The 16,760-nt window shown below is 32.9% G+C and overlaps 1 protein-coding gene across 4 annotated transcripts in view; it reads right to left on the bottom strand.

Annotated features, from left to right (window-relative positions):
- The window catches only part of astn1 (astrotactin 1), a 433,021-nt gene that overhangs the window by 253,993 nt on the left and 162,268 nt on the right, over positions 1-16,760 (bottom strand). For all 4 annotated transcript variants that reach the window (XM_056477943.1, XM_056477951.1, XM_056477959.1 and 1 more), the window contains 2 exons: positions 11,871-12,008; positions 342-492 (listed from right to left, as the gene is read on the bottom strand). In XM_056477943.1, coding sequence (XP_056333918.1) covers positions 342-492; positions 11,871-12,008 — 289 coding nt within the window. The remainder of the gene's footprint in view (positions 1-341; positions 493-11,870; positions 12,009-16,760) is intronic.

The raw sequence follows: 16,760 nt of genomic DNA, 5'->3' as shown, positions 1-16,760 counted from the left end.
TATAAATCAGCCTTAAGCATGAACAAAAACAATGTGTATGAGCCTTCACTCTGCTTCATACTACAATTATAATAATTTTATATGTTAGCTCATCAATAAACATGATTTCTGCAGTACTGAAGGATGTAATGAACATGACAACTCCCATGATTCCACACGCAGCAATGGCATCGCCAAACTACACCTTTGTTTATTTAGAATATCCGCCCTCTAGTGGCGAAAGTTATATTAATGAAATTATGCAATATATAACCTCTTTTTTTGAGTGTAACAAAACAGTTTATATTCGTTTTGATTTTTTAACCTAAAAAATAAGACAAAAGCAGGTAAAGACAACCTACCACACAGCCAGTGGAGTCTAGCTTGCGATCAGAAATACAGCGGAAATTTCGGCTGCAGCCTCCATTGTCTTTTGAGCAGTCTCTCACGGGGCCAAACGAGTCCAGCAGTACCTCCAGACTGTCGAATGATGAGGAAATCATCAGCTCCTCCCTGATAAACATAGGAAACCCAGGTCAGTGATACTGCAAACAATCACTAGCATCTTTAGCCAAAATAAAAAAGCATAATTATATTCTGTTTGTTGTTGAAATCCTCAAATACACAGAAAATGACATTCTCGGGTCAACATCTGCATATCAAAAAGGTAAGTAATGCATAGTGGAAAATGACTATTCTTTGTTTTTTCTCCACCATCATAAATCCGGCTAAAGGGAAAAGCTTTACAGAGCAGCGAGCGTAAACAACAGCACTGATGGCTAAACCTTGAACAGATGAACTCCATCGCTGTGACCTTGGTTTCGGTTGTGTGGCTGGAAAATTGCATTGGGTGATGAATTTTTTTTTCCTTTCCAGAGCACTTGAAACATCCAAATATTTATCATTACTATGAAATATGAATGGGCAGTGGTCATGATGAAGGTGCAAACCAGTGACCTTTTATTGTCTAATATATTTTAAAAGTGTGAAATCACCAGGCTGCCGGAGAAGTGGAGTGCTGTGATAAATGGATTCATAGTTCCGCTACTGTGATTTCAGCTCAAGACAGAAATACTGCCTTCATGTTCCAAGTTTTGTTTTTCCTTTTACGTGTATTTTTTAATGAAGTGGCCAATGATTCTTTATCAAAGCCAACTTGAAACATGATTTGTCAGCGTTTGGAAATGATGCAAATTGCTTTTGAAAAGACAAGGCTGCTTTGTGAAATGAAGATTTGATTTAGACTTTCATTCATTCATTCATTCATTTTCTTTTCTTAGTCCCTTTATTAATCCGGGGGTCGCCAGAGCATTGTCAACTTATGAATGCACAGGTTTTATGCAGCGTTTTACCCTTCCAGCTACAATCCATCACTGGGAAACATCCATAAACACTCATTCACACATATACACTTCGCACAACTTAACCTACCCAATTCACCTATAGCGCATGTCTTTGGACTTGTGGGGAAAACAGGAGCACCCGGAGGAAACCCATGTGAAGACAGGGAGAACATGCAAACTCCACACAGAAATGCCAACTGACCCAGCCGAGGCTCGAACCAGCGACCTTCTTGCTGTAAGGCGAACGTGCTACCCACTGCGCTACCGCATCGCCCAATTTAGACTTTTATTTACATATTAATAATGATATATCAACAAATTTGATGTCAGAGTGCTGTTTAGTGTTTTATTTCCCTTGAATGTGATAGACAGGTAGGTCTAAATGTATTTAGTTTTTCTTGCAGTTCAATAAGCTCATTGTAAAGCAAATGCAATTTTTGCTGAGTGAGACCATTAAACATACAGTATGACAAATAAACATATGAATTATATAAGGCAGCCTTAATACAAATCTAAAAATACTAGATCATATATAATAGAATAACTTCAAAATCATAAGGTCTTGTGGAATAAATCACTCAATTAATGTGGATATTATTATTATTATTATTATTATTATTATTATTATTATTATTATTATTATTATTATTATTATTATACATTTTCATTTAATTATTTTTTTTTTTTCGACTAAACAGGTTTATTCTATTAGTTCATTATTTTGCTAAATGTAGATAACATTGCAAAACATTATTTAAATCAATATTTTAAAAGTAACACTTTAAGGTCACATATAATATAAACAAAAATGTAAATTAAATTAAATTAAATTTATTCATTATTCAGTCCTACATTCACACACACACACGCACACGCACACACACACACACACACATACACACACACACACACACTCATACACTACAGAAAATTTTGTTTATTCAATTCACCTGTACCACATGTCTTTGGATTGTGAGGGAAACCGGAGGACCCGGGGAGAACACGCAAACACAAGGAGAACACGCAAACTCCACACAGAAATGCCAACTGACCCAGGCGGGGCTCGAACCAGCCACCTTCCTGCTGTGAGGCAATTGTGATACCCACTGCACCACCGTGACGCCTATTATTAATTTTATTATTATTATTATTAATATTATTTTATTTTTTACTGTAAAAAACACCATTTGTGTTCTGAAGATGAAAGTCTTATGCATTTTGAATGACTTGAGAGCTAATAACTGATGACAGCATTTCCATTTTGGGGTGAAGTAATTCTTTAATTCGTCAGATTCACAACACAAACTCGGCTTCAATTAAAAATAATAACAAAAATAAATAAATAACAACCATGTAAAAAAAAAAAAAAAAACTAACAAAAAAAAAAAAACAATTTTGTTCCTCACCATTTTTTTTTTTTTAATAATTCTCTCTATGATACAGTATAATGCAGCCAATGCTCACTTTTTCATCTAAGAGCATCAGAGTTAACCATAATCACTGGAGATCCTCAGCGAATGCCCACCTTACTTAATAACAGCCACTGCAGTTCCCACCTCAGGTTCCCACTCCCACCAATCTTAGCTAAATACTAGGAGCACCAGAGAGAGCAGACCTTTTAAAGCCGTGATGTTATGGTCGTTAGGGGAAGATGTTATCGTAATAAGGCAGAATATATAATGACTCCCGTTCCACGGTAATGAGGGCACTTTGAACAAATTGAGACAAATCTACCTCTGTGAACAAAGCATCTCAATTGGCAGGGCTTAGAACAGAAAGTCTGTGGAAACTCTAATTAGTAGCTTAACTCCAGATACAAAGCAAGTATTTTCAGACTAGACACTGGAAAAGTGCAGCCTGTTCTATTCAACAGCGGCAAGAAGTAATTAAAACGAACCTTCACTTAAGCCTATAATAAAGAAGGCCGTCCAAGTAATAGAAGATTCACTCTGTAACAACTGTGATACATAATACTTTTAATCAAAAGCTAAGTTGTTAATCAGTCATTATCTCTGTTGCACTTCTAAAGCTTTCAGTGGAAGTGAAGACATTAGCAGACAATAATAATAATAATAATAATAATAATAATAATAATAATAATAATAATAATAATAATAATAATAATAATAATTTATTATTATTATTATTATTATTATTATTATTATTATTATTATTATTATTATTATTATTATTATAATAAATAAATAAATAAATAAATAAATAAATAAATAAATAAATAAATAAATAAATAAATAAATATATAAAATTTTGTGATGTTATTTCTTAAAATAACGAGGTCAGCATGACTGCTTCATACATTAGCTAATTTTAAAGTTATTATTAAAGCTAATGTTAAAGTTATTTATAGTTGAGACCAACTGATAATTTTATGTTAGCTAAGTTTAAAGAGAGGAAATTTAAAGTTTTGATGACTCATTTGTGCCTTTTGTTATCAAATCATTTCAAAGAATGAATCAATGAGTCAATCATAAAGATAGTAATTTGCCTAATTCCTGAATTAATCTTGTGTTTGAATGAAGTGGTTGACAATGATTAACTAGCTGTTAGCTCACTCCTAATTATGTTCACTAATTGTTACCTACCGGTGTAAATATGAAATAAATAAATAAATATAATGGTCACACTTTGTTTAAAGACAAATAATAATAAATGGTCACACTTTCTTTGAAGATGCAATTCCCCCTATTAACAAATTCACTAACAATCACATTTGTCTTAATAAAATCTTAGTTTAGCTGATTATTAAATCATTAATAGTTATTAAGGTAGTACTCAAGTTTTAGTTTGATCATTTTATGTTAGCTAAATTTTTTTGGGTAAGGAAGTTTAATGTTTTAACGACTCATTTGTGCCTATTATTATCATCAAATCATTCAAAGAATGAATCAACAAGTCAATCATAATGGTAGTAATTTGCTGAATTCCTGAATTAATGTTTGTGTTTGAATGAAGTGGTTGACTTAATGATTAATTAGCTGTTAGCTCACTCCTAATTACGTTCACTAATTGCCACTACTGGTGTAAATATGTAATACATACATTTTAATTTTTTTTTTATATCACACTTTATTTTAAGACGCAATTCTCCATATAAACAAATATTTTAACTATGACTTTTGCCCCAATAAACTTCTAATTTGCTGATTATTCAATTATTAATAGTTATTAAGGTAGAGGTCAGGTTTTAGGGATGCAGAATAAGTTTATGCAGACTGTACTAGTAAGTAAGTTCTAATAAATAAATAAAAACAGTATCTTCTAAATACTTAACCGTATGAGCCCATTGAACTTTTATTATGTTAAACTGACTTAAAACAGCATGTGTAACAAAATTAAGTTAGAACATGATTAACTTAATAAGTTACACTGACCTAAAAACATGCTGTCAGGACTAACTGATCACATAATTTTTTTACAGTGTAGTTAAGTGGGAATAGTGAGAATTGGAACTTAAACTAAAGGGGTTTATATATACACCTGTTTTGACAAGCAAGTTAATGAATAAATGAACAAATCAAGGAAGAATAAATGAAATAATCAAACAATCTGTAATTCTATGAAAAAAAAAATCAATCAAACATTTTTTTTCTCATCAAATTCATCAAGTTAGTTCCTCAACACTGTCACCACTGGCTTGCTTGGTTTGGGACTTGTGGAACTGTGCATCGATGGATTTGCTCTTCAGTGTTTGGACTTTCAGCAGTAAAATTTAAACCACACTGAACTGAACTAAACTGAACTTCAACTCTGAAAACTGGACTGACACAAGTTCAATTTACTAGAACATCTATGTTAAGCTGCTTTGACACAATCTACATTGTAAACGCGCTATAGAAATAAACATAAATTAATTGAATCAATCAATCATCAATCATTAGAAAAAAATGCCACCGTTATACAAACTAATATTCTGCCAGCTGATTGATATTGATGTAAGTCAGCAATGTTGCATTACATTTAACTTTTAATGTACTTAATAAATACATTTTCATGAATGAACATTTTTGTTTTAGACATGTCTTCATTTTTCCTCCAAAAAGATCAAACAATATTTGCTGGGTTCCCTGTGGTTCTTCTGCAGACCCCCTGTGGTCATAGACCTCCTGCTGAAGAAACCTGATCTAAGCATCTCCTTTACAGACACCAATACAGAATCTACAGTGCATAACCTGATTGTTTTTTGCCGTTTCAGGATTGCTTTTCCTGGGACCAGACTATTCTGCTGGGAGCAGGATCTGCGCACTGGTTCACTTGCACAACCATATTGAAAAGTGTAAGCTTTGCTTCAAATGAACAACCATTTAACAACCATGTGATGTCCACAATTACCAGCTATGGTTATTTTACAAACAAGCTGACTGCGTCTATTACTGGGAATTGCAGTCTACAGATGTAAAATATCATAAAATATGTGATTATCCTAACATTTAATTTTCTAAGGAATAATTACAGCTTTAACAGTGGTCAAAGATGATCAGTGCAAGTAATGATGCTTAAATGTATCATTTCTCCCAGCCTTTCACATTCAGGTTATGCCAAGTCAATAAATTCTAGACTAAATTTCAACCAATGAGCCAAATTATTTAATAACTCCTATTAACTTTGTTGGAGGTTGCAAATGCAGTTTTTATTAAGCATGTATTGCAGTAGTTTGTCTTTCAACAGGATTAGTTTTTACACACTGCATAACTCAATAGGTTAGTGCTTTAAATGGATAATTTGTGCAGAAATTATGGTTACTCATTTATGGTTACTTTCATGTCAGCCCAAAGCTGTAGAACTTTGTCTCCTTACATAAGATACAATATTTGATGTGTTTTTCAGTTGTTCTTATCTGACTTTTTATATGGAAAAATAAATACATGAGCATATAAAATATGTCCTTGCAATTTAATACATGTTTGGAACAAGTAAACAGTGACAGAACTTCTGTATTTGGGTATACTATCATTTACTATACACTCACTGGCCACTTTATTCTTTATTCTTTATTCTATTTATTCTACTGGCCACTTTATTTTGGCCACTGGCCACTTTTTTCTATTGTGTAACTGCTTGTTAACGCAATTTTCTAATCAGCCAATCACACGGCAGCAACCCAATGCATTTAGGCATGTAAACATGGTCAAGACGATCTGCTGCAGTTAAAACCGAGCATCATAATGGGTAAGAAAGGTGATTTAAGTGACTTTGAACATGGCATGGCTGTTGGTGCCAGACGGGCTGGTCTGAGTATTTCAGAAACTGCTGATCTACTGGGATTTTCACGCACAACCATCTCTAGGGTTTACAGAGAATGCTCAGAGTAAGAGAAAATATCCAGTGAGCAGCAGTTCTGTGGGCACAAATGCCTTGTTGATGTCAGAGGTCAGAGGAGAATGGCCAGACTGGTTCAAGCAGATAGAAAGGCAACAGTAACTTAAATAACCACTCGTTACAACTGATGTATGCAGAAGAGCATCTCTGTACACACAACACTTCAAACCTTGAGGTGGATGGGCTACAGCAGCAGAAGACCACACCGGGTGCCATTCCTATTAGCTAAGAACAGGTAACTGAGGCTACAATTCACACAGGCTCACCAAAATAGGACATTAGAAGATCGTAAAAACTTTGCCTGGTCTGATGAGTCTTGATTTCTGCTGCGATATTCGGATGGTAGAGTCCGAATTGGGCTTCAACAACATGAAAGCATGGATCCATCTTCCCTTGTATCAAGGCCACAGCCTACTTTGTTGGTATTATTGGTATTACAGCTAGTATTGTTGCTGACCATGTCCATTCCTTTATGACCACAGTATACTCATCTTCTGATGGCTACTTCAAGCAGAATAACATGCCATGTCAGAAATCACGAATCATCTCAGACTGGTTTCTTGAACATGACAATGAGTTCACTGTACTCAAATGGCCTCCACAGTCACCAGATCCCAATCTAATAGAGCACCTTTGGGATGTGTTAAAAAGGAGATTCACATCATGGATGTGCGACACAAATCTGCAGCAACTGCGTGATGCTATCATGTCAATAAAGACCAAAGTCTCTGAGGAATATTTCCAGTACCTTGTTGAATCTATGCCAAGATGGATTAAGGCAGTTCTGAAGGCAAAAGGGGGTCTAACCCAGAACTAGTAAGGTGTACCTAATTAAGTGGCCAGCGAGTGTATATCAGAAAAGAAGATTATTATAGAAGACAAAACTAGAAACATTTAAATTAGCATAATGAGGCATATTAAAGATTGGGCAGCACATTATTTCTGTAACGAATGTTTAGCATATCATGGTAAGAGTTATGTTGAAATATTTCAATGCTTTTAAAAAACTTGAAATTATGGTAATACTTATCAAGCCAGGGGCCAAGGGACCACATGGCCTGCCAAAATCAATATGAGGGACCCTGTGAAGCTCGCCACTCAGCAGGACATCACTAGGACACACTTAGTGGACCTTTCAAAGGAATCCAAATTCAAAAATCCAAAAATCTCACTTTCTGCCATATACAGTGTGTTTTTATGTATATAGTGAAATAAGACATCCATACACAGCATGAATGCATATATTTATATGTTATTTAATGCTGAACTATAACAATCAAAAGAACATAGCCATTTGGCAGAGAAAGGAGACCTAACATTCCTAGATATAACATTCTTTAACAATGAGGCTTACAAAATATGTGTGAAATATATACTTTTTCTGAAGATAACTCCAGCACTCCTTATGATCTAATTCGTTTTTTATTATTTCACATAAACAAAACCATATCTATAATTGAATTTTCAAAAGTAACTTTTCTATTTTACTGCCTTTAAGGCCATGAGAAGTAAAATATTTAAAACTTCCTTTAAGCACCAGCTACCATGCTAATTTAGTGTGAGACTAATCACAAGATTAATCAATTTTGGGTTAAAAACAAATTAATCAAATCAGCATGTGCCCTTTGGCAACGCATTCAAAGCCCCTGCAAGGTCTGGATAATGTCAAGCAACATCAATTTTGAGAATGAAAAAAAAAACTCAATTGGTGGGAAACTTCCACCTGTTGCAGTTCAATAAAGATGAGCGGATCTGTAAATTATCCTGATAATTGGAAAATCACAAGAAATGTCATTAAACAGAAAGTCAATTATGGCGGCTAAAGTAAATCAATAGATACCATGCAATTAAGTTTGATGCAGAAAAGGAGATGATTTCTAAATGTATATTTTTGGAAGCCATAACTGACACATCTGGGTCTTGACGAAAGTGTTAAGAGGCTTAATTAACTCACAAAGTTTACTCTTAAAACTCTATCCACATGATGATTTTTAAGACATCAAAATCACAGAGGCCACTGAAAGCGTCCAAGCACAGGCACTGAACAGGCATGTTACTGTAATTTACTGTAATTATCCAGTCAACCTAAATATACTCGTGACATCTTGAGGTCAGCCATGTTTTGTAAAGTTTAGTTCAACCAGAGTAAATCCAGAGTGTACTGTATGTACATATGGCTGACCAAACTCTCATTCATATATCAGTTTGGCAGGGGGATTGCTAGACATAAAGCTCTGCACTGTAAAATAAAATCTTTTTAATAATTTAATTTTCAAATGTTTAAATGTTTACTGGTCATTTTAATGTTCAAATGTTAATGTTTAAACTCATGTTTATGTTTAACGTAAAATAATAGAATTTTCAAATGTTTAAATGTTTACTGTTAATTTTAATGTTCAAATGTTAATGTTTAATGTTTACGTAAAATAATTGCCGTTAAATTACAGAAATTTACCATAAAATTATTGTAATTAAATAATTAAAAGAAATTTAACGGAAATTTCTGTAATTTAATGTCCTTTACGGTAAATATCTGTAATTTATCGGGCATTATTTTACTTTTTTTTCTGGCATCCCAGCTGTCAGACAAAATAAATCGTAAAATGACGGATTTTTTGTCTTTTACATTGTGATGCAGTACCAAATATAAACATATTTATTTATTTTCAATCATTATTTTATTTTTAAGAAATATAACAATTTCTTTGTATTAATTATAAATAAATAAAATTATTATTATTATTATTATTAATATTATTTTGATTATTTTACAATTATTATTCTAAATAAATAACAGAAACCAATTCTAAATGTAACTGGAAAACAACGTAAAGACACAACTGGAGTGATATGCTAAAATCACAGCATGAATATTACTGAAAATTCTAAAGAATACAGAAAAAAAATTTTTTTATAGAATTATTTGTCTAAGACCCAACTCATGTTATTAAGTCTTAATTCCCTGACTCATTATCCCTCCTTTTTGCTTCATAGTCATGCTTAGTCAAAATAATATAATAATCATATTATATAAACTTTAGTTTCGTCGACTTGCAAATCTCGCTGTATAAAAGGCTGCGCATCTGGGGGGGTTATTTTAATGGTGAGCATATGAACAGCGGGAGCATGTGTAAGGCAGGTGGGAATGGTTTTCTGCATGTATTCGTCAGTTTGCTTTTACCAGCGTTGTTTCGGTTGCACATAGAGAGTAACAAACTTGCGCATGCAAAAGACAGCAATTGTGAATAGCCCATACCGTCTTTATTCTTGGATTACCACTCTAAATTAATACACTTGCATAAAGTAAATCATATCTGAAAGCTTCACACTATATTGTCCAATTCACACTATTAACAAAACATTAACAAACCATTATTTTTATTTAACACACTACTAATTAGCTGCTTATTAATAGGTAGTATGTTAGTAATTGTTTAGGTATTGGGTAGAGTTAAAATGCAATACAAGTTCATACTTTATAAATGCTAATAAACAGTTAAACAGTTATTATCTTAATAAGAAGCAGACAATAAGCCAGCAGTACATGTTGTAAATTGTTACTTAAACTAAAGTGTTACCATCATTTTATTTTGATGAAATTTTAGCTTGATAAAAGGGATTCCTATGATCTATAGTGTCCATAGATGAAGTGATCTTTTTTTCTAAGCTCTGCAATTCTTACTGTTCTTCTCTCAAACAGATTTCTCATGAATGATGCAGTTTTAAAATGAACTCATTAAGTTATATAAATGTAATATAAATTGTGCAATGCAGGTTTTCTTAAATACATTATTAGTTTGCACAGTTCCCTGATTTACTGAAACTGTTTCTCTTTCATTTGCACATTGACTGTAACTACAGTGGAAAAATTTTACTCACTAAATGTTAAACATGAATCAACTTGCAAATTAATGATCATGTTTACATCCATCCAATGTCAGAAAACATTATTTTATTTTATTTTATTTTAGCATTTCTTCTTTTTTTTTTTTTTTTTTACAATTTTTTACAAAGTTTTGTTGAATGATGGGGTATCTTTAAATCTCTTTTAATTTCCATGAGTCTAATTTGGGTCACACATTACTTTCAGGTACAATTATCTCTATTAACAAACCATTAATTATTCATTTTAGCACAAAAAACTTCAAATTTCCTGCTTTTCATTAGTTATTAAGATAGCAGTCGTGTTTAGGATTAAGATTAATAATAATACCACAAAGAATATGTATTTTAAACCCACTAATAAACAACCAATATCTTACAAATTGAGAGGTAACAAGCCATTAGCTAGAATTGTGAATTGGTACCTAAACTAAAGTGTTCACCTACTTTGCTCTGATTGGACAAATGCCCCAGTTGTAATTGGTCCACCACTTATAGTGCATTTCAGAATTAAAACACACATTATCATATCTGCATTTCAGCTCCGGAAGCTTCCTCATGCACATTAATATTAACAGTAGCAATGTCATCAGTTTTGCCATGTTGGTTCAATTATAATCCTCAACCTTTATAAGTGTCTACTTGTTAGCATACTTGCAAGTGGGCTTGCTTTCACAGTGCAGACAGCAGAGACAGCAGAGTTCTCAACATGTCTATAGTATGAGCCAGAGTCAATAGATTACAGTGTACAATAAATTACTGCTACAATTACAGTGTTTAAGGATGGGTCAAAGTGGATTAGCATTATGCTATTTTTTACAATTGTAAATTGTAAAAGATTGTACAAGATGTCATGCAGCAATTACTGAGGACTCATTTCAGGCAGTTGAGAATTGATTCTTTGTAGACCTTTTATATACACAAATAGCTATACTGCACACAACATGAAGGACAATATATATAAAAAAAAAACATAATAGGGCTCTTTCATGTATTTGCACTCAAGAAAGTAGGTTAGAACAACTGATGTTATGCATGTTCATTTAAATTAAGAGGGTTGATGGATCCAAAACATGTACTTCTCAGAGTGGTTGGCAACAGTTGTTATATTAGGTCATATTTTTTAAGACACGGCTTAGCGAAGGATGAATAATCACACATCAGGAAGGCTAAGGACAGAATGATGGGTCTAAACTATTTTTAAACATGCCCTAGCGTATTTTATTTGCCTGTGGAATTTTTAGCCACTCTATAAATGCGTTTCAATATGTCACCTTGTTCCGCTATTCTTCTCTGAAATAAGCTCAGATTGAAAATGTCATCTCCTACCTGACATCCACTGCATCCTCCATGACAGTCATATCTGTCTTACACTTGGCAGAGGGGTTGATGGCCAGCTCAGCTGGAGGAATGACAAAGCTTTTGCTAAGTGGCAGCCACATGCCTTCTCCAAGAGTGTATGTAAATCTGAAACACACAAAAAAGAAAGTGAACATTTTAGAAAGCTGTCCCTGTGTTACTAAAAAAACACATATTTTGCATCATTCAGCATGCACTGTTACACTGTGAGACAAGAAAACTGGCATTTGGATGACGTTAGTTAAACGAATCAACAAATCATTAATAATAACAATAATAATAAAAGAAATAATAATAATTATAATAATAATTACAAAAGAATATATAATAATAATAATAATAATAATAATAATAATAATAATAATTATTATTATTATTATTATTATTATTATTATTATTATTATTATTATTATTATAATAATAATAATAATAATAATAATAATAATAATAATAATAATAATAATAATAATAATACTTTTTGTTTAATATTATTTATAAATCCCAAAGGGAAATTCGTATAACACCAGAGCTCTCCATACAATAAAATAAATAAAACAAATTACATATATATATATAAATAACATTAATAAATATTATAATAAAATTATATTACAATAATAATATTATATAATACAATAATATGAATAATAGCATTTATACTGCATATCTTAGTTTCAAACAATGAGTAGACACTTGTCCATATCTACGGTATTAATGCTATTACAATTCAACATAATTCATCTAGTATCCAGTAATCTAGTATCTAGTAATTCATCTAGTATGACTTATACAATCTGATCACTGTTGGTAAAAATGACTTCCTATATTGTTCTCTGAAACACTGGGACTGAATTCATCTTGGGCTAAAAGAGCTTGCACATGGTTGGACTGTATCAAAAAGATGATGACAATCATGGTTCATCATACTGACAAATTTGTCCATCATTCGATCCTGTGCTATTTCTTCTATAGTGCGTTGTATACAGCCCACAACAGAACCTGCACTGTAAAATAAAATAAAAAAGTCAGGACAAATAAAAAATTAGTTTTCTGGAGAGCTGAACTACTCTGTAACAAAACGTTTTAAGTTGTTTCAACTGAACATTTTTTGCCTGCAGAACTGGAATGCCTGAAATAGAGTAATCAACAAAACATAATCCTTGTTTCCTTTTGTTTTTTCTCATGTACTCATTTTTTCACCTTTAATTGATAGGAGAGAAAAGAGTATAGACAGGAAAGCATGGGGAGAGGAGAAAAGGGAAGGATTGTCATAGAATCTCAAGGCCGGAATTGAACTCAGGTTGCCATGAACACCGGAGTGCCATGTGTTGACGAACTTACCAACTTACCAATTGGTGCCAACGTGAAGTTGAAGTTGAGTGAATAAAAAAAAAAACTCTTTTGGAAATTGGTACTAAGAAATAATACATTATCAGAACAAACAAACATAGTTCACTTGTAAAAACAGGAAGGCATGCTGCACATGTGAAGCATTACAAAGTATTTTTCCCTGTTTGTTCTGCCATGTGAAGCTGCTTTGACACAATCTACATTGTAAAAGCACTATACAAATACAGGTGAGTTGAATTGAATGTTTTGATCCTTGTCTTGTTTACCGTTACAGTTGTTTTATAAGATTTATAATATTTTATAAGATTATTTTATTTGTTTTTCTCCTTCTTCAACAATTCGCTTCCCCAGCAGGTTACAGCATACAGGATCATAGATGACACCACAGTATTATAGAAAGTCTTTAACAGTGTCTGACACACACCAAAGGATCTCAGTAATTTAAGACGCATTAGGATTGGTTTCAGCCTCGCAAGGTTGAGCCTCAGATAGGTCAGTTGGCATTTCTGTGTAAAGTTTGCATGTTCTCCCCATGTTCGTGTGGGTTTCCTCTGGTTCATTCCGCTGTGGCGACACCAGATTAATAAAGGGACTAAGCCTAAAATGAATGAATGAATGAATGAATGAATGAATGAATGAATGAATGAATGAATGAACGAATTATTATTAATATTATTATTATTATTATTATTATTATTATTATTATTATAGCGATAAATTAAAACTTTAAAGTGAAAATATTTATATTTATTTGTAGTTTTTATAATATCGTCATCACAGAATCTCCACATCTCCCTTCATTATTGAAAATATTTTACATAATTCTGCTTGTACTTACATTGTGAGACCAAAAACTGGCTTTTTTAAGTTTATTTATTTATGTTTTTATTTTTTGTCTGTTTTGTTTCGGTTTGCTTCAAGAATGAAAAAAAGGCTACTGTATCTCTTGAGGATCCCTGAGGGTTAAACTGAAGGTTAAGTCATAAAACAGTGATGTCCAAGGTCAAAATGACGATTTTTACAGTTGAATAATATATATTGTTCAGTGCTGATAAATTATTTGATGAGAAAATAAATCCATACTGTATATCCTCATGAGAGACTCCCACATGTATGTACATACACAGGCGCTTATTCATTTGGTTTATTGCATCCGCCTCTGCACAGTTGAGCCAGGGTTTAACAAATGCTACTTTTTCCTACTGATATGAAGGTTCAAACAGATTGTATTCTTATATTAAAAGAAAAATAGCTTCCAAACTCCTACTTTCTCCCCTGCTAAATCAAATACAACAGCATTTCAAATGTGACCCTTGCTGCAAAACAGCAACACATTTTTAAACTTGAGTCATTACCAGATTGCTTATCTGACCTTGAAAAACTCCCCAACCCCCTGGTTTCAATGCCGAGAGACGTCCAGGCAGATAAGATCAACTTGTGGGTGGATTTCCATAGAGGACTACAAAAACAAAGCAACCGAGCACTGAAAAAATAATGCCCAGAACACAAGGTCCAAAGAGTTTGTAGGAGTAATTGAAAACTGGCATATCTACAAGACAGCTCTGCTTTTCTTTTCTTCAATTCCCTTTTGAAGTCCTAAGGTTTTGACTAAGTGTCTTAACACACAATCAATATATGCAGTTATGTCTGACGCTAACTGCATGCAATGGAAAGAGACATGAGTTTGAACATGTTCTGTTTTGTTATTTTTTAGTTCTCTAAAGACACACATTCAGAATAACCAGGATGTGCTTGAATGATTCATTGATTCATTCACCTTGCTGATTCATTCCTTCATTGATTTGCTTTCTCTTGTAAAACTGAATCATTTTATTCCACTCGTGTGCTTCAGGAAGGTTGTGTGTATATGAGCTAAACAACCAACTCAGTGATTCTATTTGCATAAGACGCATAATGCCAGCGAAAATACTGTCTGATTACATTACTCAAACTCTTTTCGTTTTCTAGTATTATGCATGCGGTGATGTGATTTAGACCTGCAATGTAAAAGGGAAATTAGATTTTACCAACCATACTGAGATTCTGAGTCACACGTAGTCTACTTAGAATTGTGAATCACTTTGAATCTACATGAAAACGCTTGGACCATGCTTGGACCATGGGTTTTTTCTCCAGGTGCTCCGGTTTCACCCACAGTCCAAAGACATGCACTATAGGTGAATTGAATAAACTTAATGTTGTCTAAACCAGGCTAAATGAGGCAAACGGTTTCATAATAAACAATGTTGTGCTCACCAAGGCCACTTTTTTATTATAAATACAGTAAAACAGTAAAAAGACGTTTGATGCAGGGGATGCCCTTCTTGCCACAATCCAACACTAAGAGTACACTAACTCCCAGTGCTAGGAAACCAGAGTATTAGTATACAAATGTGTCAAAGTTTCTAAATAACGGTTTTCTAATTGAATGTTTTTTCATTCATTCTTGTGATTAATTTTCTGGTGTACTAGACTTCAGCATACTGGTCAACAATCCAGTTTTTCACCGGGATTCTCCCGTATTTTACAATTCTATCCTGCTATCATCCTGTAAAGCTATTTTCCTGTATTTCTCCTGTATTGTTAATCTTTCTATGAAGGGTGACAATAAACATCAAAGAGCCAACCCTCCCTATACGCAACCTATATTGCCGAGCCACCAGGGGATGACTCTTGCTCCTAAATGTGAATCTGTTCTGTGCTTTTATTTTATTTAGGCATGAAAACACTTTATATATAAAAACGTCAGGATTCCTTTCCTTTTCATTACAGGCGCCGTTGCCACTCCTATGCTCAAAACAGTCAGTTCATGCAGCGGTGTGTGACTGTCAGACGCCCTCCATAGTGATAAATAGATGCTGTTTCCCAAATAAATTCCTGCACATGGTTTAAAGTGGAGCGAAAGTGGACACTGGGTTTTGGGTGCGTGTTTGAACAGACATATACACATAATAACATCTAAACATGTTGATCTTGGTGGGGTTTCTTTTAAACACAACACATTTTGTCTTAAATAAGCATGAACAGTTAGGAAAGCAATCAAATGTTTTCATCATTATGATCTGTGAATTATTTAAAAGATTCATTCGCTGCTCTTTAATCATAATGTTTAAGTTATAGAATGAAGAAAATATTAATGAAATTTGATAACTTGATGCAATTTCTTTATAATAGCTATACATTTTAATAGGCTTACACTGTTACACAGGCTACTTTATTTGTAGGGTTTTTTTTAATGTATAATATTTGTCGTATGCTATGTAAATAATAATAATAATAATAATAATAATAATAATAATAATAATAATAATAATAATAATATAACATATCACTGACTGTATCAACTGTTTATTTACAATGAAACAGCTCCAGATGAACATATTTAGTAATTTTGGGATATTTTCACATCCCAATGTTGACAGTTATGTGCTTCAGTCACATGATCATTCGCAAATAATTACAATATTTTGTCCTGGTCATCAATTTAAGGGTGTGTTGCTTAACATTTCA

This window comes from Danio aesculapii, chromosome 2, assembly GCF_903798145.1.
Source record: "Danio aesculapii chromosome 2, fDanAes4.1, whole genome shotgun sequence".
Lineage (NCBI taxonomy): Eukaryota > Metazoa > Chordata > Actinopteri > Cypriniformes > Danionidae > Danio > Danio aesculapii.
The sequence above is the reverse complement of the archived record's forward strand: the minus strand, read 5'-3'. Positions and strand labels throughout refer to the sequence as shown.